General features: G+C 38.0%; 1 protein-coding gene across 2 annotated transcripts; it reads right to left on the reverse strand.

The window, feature by feature from the left end:
* Positions 1–598: 598 nt before the first annotated feature.
* LOC111778209 (sulfate transporter 3.1) lies at positions 599–6,178 on the reverse strand. Of its 2 annotated transcripts, XM_023657900.2 has the most exons (12): positions 5,781–6,177; positions 5,492–5,699; positions 5,240–5,411; positions 5,046–5,111; positions 4,546–4,659; positions 3,810–3,926; positions 3,098–3,224; positions 2,734–3,020; positions 2,379–2,569; positions 2,195–2,280; positions 2,020–2,096; positions 599–1,065 (listed from the first exon to the last, which is right to left on the reverse strand). In XM_023657900.2, exons 1-12 carry the CDS (start codon positions 6,127–6,129, stop codon positions 877–879), a joined length of 1,983 nt encoding a protein of 660 aa, XP_023513668.2. In that variant the 5' UTR covers positions 6,130–6,177; the 3' UTR covers positions 599–876. The 2 variants fall into 2 exon arrangements, with proteins under 2 accessions (XP_023513668.2, XP_086975334.1); XM_087119208.1 differs by lacking the exon at positions 4,546–4,659 and having other exon boundaries at positions 5,781–6,178.
* Between the last annotated feature and the right edge of the window lie 1,132 nt (positions 6,179–7,310).

Genomic DNA, 7,310 nt, shown 5'->3' on the forward strand with positions numbered 1-7,310 from the left:
CGAAGGCATGACTAAGACTCCAAAAGAAGAGGAGTCGAGCCTCGATTAAGGAGATGCGTACTTTGTTCAAGGGGAGGTGTTGGATGAAAGTTTCGAACATCGGCTGATTTATGAAATGATCATGAGTTTATAATAAAAAAAATACTATCTCCATCCATTGAGATGAGGCCTTTTGGAGAAGCCCAAAACAAAGTCATGAGAGCTTATCTTAAAAGTGGACAATATCTACCATTATGGAGAGTCATGTTCGTCTAACATGAACATATCTCCATCCATTGAGATGAGGCATTTTGGAGAAGCTCAAAACAAAGTCATGAGAGCTTATCCTAAAAGTGGACAATATCTACCATTATGGAGAGTCGTGTTCGTTTAACATGAACATCCCCACGAAATGACCCTAGAGAGGACAATATCTGCTAGCGGTGGATCTGGGCCGTTACAATGCCATATCCTTGGAGCTATGGCCTATTTGCGTTATGAAGAGACCAAATTGGCTGAGCATACTGAACTTGTTCTAACAAAACAATCCTTTTTGCAGTTTTGTTTCGCAAATGCGTTCCTTACAGACTGAAGGATGAGCATTATTTCGAGCTAAAACTTTACAATTACTAATTCGATTGAGAAAACAGGGGATAACATTACAAGCATTTCCTCACAACCATGTCATCTCTCCCTCCCCTTTTCAATACAAATCCCACATACATATATAGATATATATAGAGATATATATATATATGATACTATCTTGACCAGTAAGTGTACTACTATCCAGAGGGGGAAAAAATTACCCCGGAGGTTAACTTCTTCAGCTTGAGACTTCACAGAGGTTGTTCCATGGTCTGCTTGCTTTCCTTGTAAGTTAAAAGATTCCATGTCTTACACACTGTTCCATGCTTCTGTTTTCTCATCAGTTTCAGGGTTTGGTTTGCAAGAGTGAAGCATATAGTTGCAGGCTGCTACAGCTTCAGCCACCGTAAGATAGATCCATTCGTGTCCCAGGCTCTCAATGAACTTCCCCTTGTCCAGCTTCTTCATCACCTCAGCTCCCGGGTTCGCCAAAACTATCTTCATAGATGGGAAAACAAAAGGAACTTTGAGTCGAGACGAAGTTTGTCATTAAAAATGTTTTGTGGACTTCATATATAATAGCTCAAGCCTACTCTTAGCAGATATTGTCTCTTTGGACTTTCCCTTTCGAGCTTCCCCCTTTAGGGAGAGGTTTCTTGTGGTGTCCCCACATTGGTTGGAGAGGAGAACAAATCATAATTTATAAGGGTGTGGAAACCTTCCCCTAGCAGACGCGTTTTAAAGCCTTGAGGGGAAGCCCGAAAGGGAAAGCCCAAAGAGGACAATATCTACTAGCGGTGGATCTGGGTCGTTACAAATGGTATCAGAGCCAGACACTGGACGATGTGTCAGCCTTCTTGCTGTTCCCCGAAGGGGGGTAGACACGAGGCGGTGTGCCAGTAAGAACACTGGGCCCCAAAGGGGGGTGGATTTGGGGGCGGTTCCACATCGATTGGAGGAAGGAAAGAGTGCCAGCGAGGACGCTGAACCCCAAACGGGGGTGGATTGTGATGTCCCACATTGGTTGGGGAGGAGAACAAACCACAATTTATAAGGGTGGAAACCTTCTCCTAGCAGACGCGTTTTAAAGCCTTGAGGGGAAGCCCGAAAGGGAAAGTCCAAAGAGGACAATATCTGCTAGCGGTGGATCTGGGTCGTTACATTTCTACACCCTTACAAAGAATGCTTCGTTCTCCTCATCAACCGATGTGGGATCTCACATCATCAATTTAGTAACTATTTCAGAATTGAAAGAGAGAGGTTTTGTGGACTTCATATGTAACAGTTCAAGCCCACCGTAGCTGATATTGTTCTCTTTGAGTCTCTCCTCAAGGTTTTAAAATGCATAACAGACGTGGGATGGGATCTCACGTCATAAACTACATTAGAATTGAAAGAGAGAGAGCATGCAGGTGGAAAAAAAATGGAAGATTTGATAGTGAAATAATGTACCTTCAACCCCCTTCTGTCTAAAATCTTCTTGATCTCCTCAAACATGCTTATTCCACTCGTATCAATGTTTCCAACAGCTGAAAAGAAAAAAAGATTAATTTTGAGAGATCTGTATCACACAATAACAAACACATTTGTGCACTTCAACATTTGAAGATGAAGATCCAATAATTACCACTCATGTCTAATACGACATATTGTAAGGTACTATCTCCTGAAGCCTTTATCCTGTCTTCCTCTTCATCAACCCACCTTATAATCCTAAAACATAGTAGTTTAATGAATCACTCAGTACTTAAGAAGTCAACATTGCAATGTTTGTCAATGACATATGCCAATGTGATAGATAGATGGGATACCTTTCTCTCAAGTAGCTGGAATTAGCAAAGTAAATGGGAGCGTCGATCTCAAGTATGAGAATGCCGGGAACATTCCCAGCATTCGGGTATTGCTCGACATTCCTGTAAACAGTGGAATTAGGAAGGTTTCCGAGCACAAGCGTCCTCGGCCTTGCGACGAACAAAAGTAGTCTGAGCAGCGATATAGCCACCTGCAACAAGTAGTCCCCAATGTTGTCAATAGTCATAACAAATGTAGCTAAAAGTGAGTAGTAATGGGTTGTTGTAGGACACTAAAAATGACATAACATAGAAGGAAATTCAGCTAGGCATTTTCACAAACATCTTACGAGCATAACCAAAAACTAGAACATACCGCAATGACCAAGCCAATTTCAACACTGGCAAAGACGACACCAGCATAAGCACCAATACAGACGAGGAAATCGAACTTATCGACTTTCCACAAGTGAATAGCGGCGTCGTAATCGATGAGACCAAGCATGGCGGAAATGATAATGGAAGAAAGCACGACCAGTGGTGTGTAATGAAACAGAGGAGTCAAAAACAGCAGCGTCAACATCACAGCCATGGCCATTACCACGTTGGAAACCGCGGTTTTGCATCCTGCATTGAAATTCACGGCCGATCGGGAAAATGGGCCTGGAAATATAGGGATTCGTTAGAAATGGAAGCAGAAATGATTAAGAACAGAGGGAAGAGTTTGTCTTTTGTTATACCAGTGGTGAGATAGCAAGAGAAGCAAGAGCCGACCATGTTCATGGTGCCAATGGCTACCATTTCCTTGTTGCCATCGATGTTGTAATGCTTGAACATCGCAAAGCTTCTTCCAACTGCTATTCCTTCCTGCTCATCATCACCAAACATCATTTCAATTATCATAACATTCAAACGAGAGTTTATGCTAAAAGTGGACAATATTATATCATTGTGGAGAGTCGTGTTCGTTTAACATGGTATCAGCGTCATGCCCTAAACTTAGTCATGCCAATAGATTGGTAAATCCTCAAATGTCGAACAAAGGTCTCCAAAGAAAATGAGTTGAGCCTTCTCAAAAGGGGTAAAAAATGACTAAGACTTCAAAAAAGTCGAGTCTCGATTAAGGGGAGGCCAAAGAAAATGAGTTGAGCCTTCTCGAAAGGGGTAAAAGATGACTAAGACTTCAAAAAAGTCGAGTCTCGATTAAGGGGAGACGTACTTTGTTCGAGGGAAGATGTTAGATGATGAAAGTAACATGTGGGCTAATTTAGGAAATGATCATGAGTTTATAAACAAGAGAATATTCTCTCATTAGTATGAGACATTTTGGAAAGTCCTGACGAGAGCTTATGCTCAAAGTGGACAATATCATACCAATTATTTAATTATTTTAAAATTAATTAAAAGAAAATTACAAGACTAGAAAATAACAAAATAAAATAAAATAATTACCGCGAGAGCAATGACACCCGTGATGATGCCGGTTTTAATAGCGATGGAAAGATGAGGCGACACCATCACTAAATCCGTAATCGACACTGGATTTAGCCCTTTCTTCAATTCACCGATCTGTCAAAATAATAATAATAATAATAAATTTAATTTATTTTTTTGAAAATTAAAAAAATTAAAATATTATATTCTGAAAGAATATAAGACAGTATCTTTTGTACAGACAGTTTTTCTAAAATACGCACATTGAATCCTAAACTAAAATACACTTTAGATTCTTAATATTTATTTCTTTATAAATAAATAAATAATTAATTAAAAAAAAAAAAGGTCCAATCAAACAAAAAAAGAAAATGGGTCCAAACCAATGAAACAGATTCTATTATTAGTGGGGCCCACTTCCCTTTCCTTTTTCAAATGGACAAAAACAAAATAATAAAACAATTATTCATAATTATCCCTTCCAAAATTACCCTTAAAATTATATTTATTTATGACATCATAATTTTAATTTTAATTTTTTAATTATAGTACTAAAGTATAAATTCTTTTCATATAATTGGTAGATCCTGTTGGATGATGGAAGTCCCACATCGAGGGAATGATCATGGGTTTATAAGTGAGGAATGCTAACTCCATTGGTATGAGGCCTTTTGGAGAAGCCCAAAGCAAAGCCATGAGAGCTTATGCTCAAAGTGGACAGTTCGTCTAAAATCTTATAAAGCTTAAAGCTTACCACTTCAACGCCGTGTTTTTCCGCATGAGTGAGAAACACTAAAAGGCTTCCCAAAATTACCGACGTCAAAGGTGCCATTGCTGATATCCAAAAGAACTTCGGCTTTTTCTTGCTCTACAACCATATCATAATCCAACAAAATCAATTTTTTTTTTTTTCGAAAATTATTAATAAATTTGCATAAAATAAAAATAAGATAATGGAAGTTGGTTCTTTATTATTCTTATCTATTTAAAAAATATATAAATAAATAAGCAAATTAGAAATTACAAAAATAATAATTGTAATAATGAAATGATTCCTAACTACTTCCACCAACCTTATATTCTTAAATTCTTTATTTTTTTTTAAAAGAAAAACGCATAAATATAAGATTAAAAATAAATTTTAATTAATTAAGGTGGCGGGTAAGATGTGACACGTCATCTAATTAATTTAATTAATTGGAATATTATTTAAAATAAAATATAAAATTGGTAAATTAATTAATTTCTACTTACAAAATATCTGGTGACGAGCAGGAAGAAGAGAAAACAACATCCCAATACTCCACTTTCCCATCTCCACTGCAATCCAATCAACATAATTATTATTAAATAATTAACTTCTAATAATTCTAGACAAGCCACGTGGTGTAGGGCTCAAAAGCGAAACACCTTTCTAATTATAAGTTCATGTCGTAATGGGATCGAACCTGATCGACTTGACTAAAAACAGAGCGGAGAACCGAGACGAGATCAGTCGCGTGAGTGAAATGGGTTAGCCCAAGGATGCCTTTCAGCTGTTGTAAACACACCACTGTAGCTGCACCCGCCATGAACCCAACTATGGTGGCATGTGACAGGAAATCCACGATGAACCCTAGTCTGTATTAATATTGTCAATTTTGAGTATAAGTTTTTAATATTACTTTTATAACTCATATCAATAGAGATGTTTTGTTTACCTCAACAGGCCTAACGAGGCTTGAAAGACTCCGGCGAAGAACGTGGCGGTGAACGCGAGATGGAGGTAAAGAGTTGGGTTTTGAGCGGGGCTAACCTCTGCCCCTAACATCGCGCTAATGAGAAGCGACGCCACCGCCACGGTTCCGACCGCCAAGTCCTTCGAGCTTCCCATCATTGTGTAAATCAGCGGCGGAATAAAACTGGAATCTGTATTAATAACACGTTAATTATGATTAGTGTGTGGTAATTCCGAAATTACCCTTGTGAAAATTGTGATTAGTTACTCACAAAGGCCGAGGATGGGGGGTAAATTAGCCAACTTGGCATAGCTAATCCCCTGAGGAATAGCGAGACTAGCAATGGTGATACCGGAGATAAGATCCGATTTCAGTAGCGCTAAACGATAACGTGGTCCCCACTCCAACACCGGGAAAAAGTACTGTAAACCCAACAGCACTTTCCTCGCCGCCGGTTGGTTTTTGAACTGCCGTAGTGGGTCGTCCGGGAAGAATGTCTCCTTTAAAGAGTTCTTCAGCGACTTAACGAACGGCTGCGGCGGTGGAATCGCCGCCCTGTGTAAGCATTCGCCGCCGCCCTCCGTCGCCGCCGATGGATACACGTAATCGGAGTTGCCCATTGGATTAAAATAAATGGAAATTAACTCTTGAGCGAGGAGTAGTAGGAACGAGTTAATGGGAAGGCTTTATATAAAGAAATGAAGTAGAAAAGTGGGACCCCTGATGTAGGGGTTCCATAATATTTAATATTAAATTTATGTATTTGTTTTTTAGTGGTCGGTGGGCCCCACTGGAATTGTTGGCAGGCACACGTTCCCTATATCGTCCTTCACTCTCTCTTTCCTCTTATTTTGTTTTAATTCCTTTTTCTATATTTATAATTATTTAAATAATTTTTATTTTCAAGTTAATTATAATAAATTACTAAATGATTAAATAATAAATAATTTAAATTAAAATATAAAAGTTGTGGAGGAAATGAATGTCGTTTGGGAAGTGGATCTTGAAGAGAACCACAAATGAAAGGGTGACGTGGCAGTTAGTACATGAATCAGCAAGTTTCTTCTGCCACGTTTACGGGGGAGAAATGGACACGTCAGTTTATATGGGTTTCAAAAAATGATATAATTAATTATTAGAGAAATCACTTTTTTAAAGTGTTTAATTCCATTTTAACAAACTTTTGTAAGCCTAACACGAATTATTCTAAAATTAAATAAATATATAAATAAATAAATTTATGTTTTTATTGACATGTGATGATTAATTTCAGTCAACGCAGGTAGTTTGAAAGTAAGAATTTTGCCACGTGGATTTGATGATTGATTTCTTTAATGTTTTTTTAGAACATAATAACGGCTACCTAATTTGATTTTATTTTCTTTTTAAAGATGCAATACAATATCATTTTGGTTACTCTAATCGAGATTCAACCTAAAAAAATTAGATTTTTCGTAATAATTTTGGATTCTAAAGTTATCATCAAGTATCTCATACCCCTACTAAAGAAGAATAAAAAGTTGTTATCAGTAGCTCGTGCTGTTTGTTCTGAGCTAGTTTCGGCTGATGACTCATATGATTAGTGTTATGAATCATGACTCTCGACAATGGTACGATATTATCCACTTTGAGTATAAGCCTCCCCTTGAGACCTATGGAGCCCTCGAACAACCTCCCCTTGATCAAGTCACTTTTGACTACACCTTAGAGACACAGGATTCTATTGACATGACTAAGTTAAGGGCATAGCTCTGATACCATATTAAGAATCCTGACTCTCCACAATGATATGATATTGTCC

The sequence above is a fragment of the Cucurbita pepo genome, chromosome 17 (assembly GCF_057944985.1).
Source record: "Cucurbita pepo subsp. pepo isolate OVF chromosome 17, ASM5794498v1, whole genome shotgun sequence".
Taxonomy (NCBI): Eukaryota; Viridiplantae; Streptophyta; class Magnoliopsida; order Cucurbitales; family Cucurbitaceae; genus Cucurbita; species Cucurbita pepo.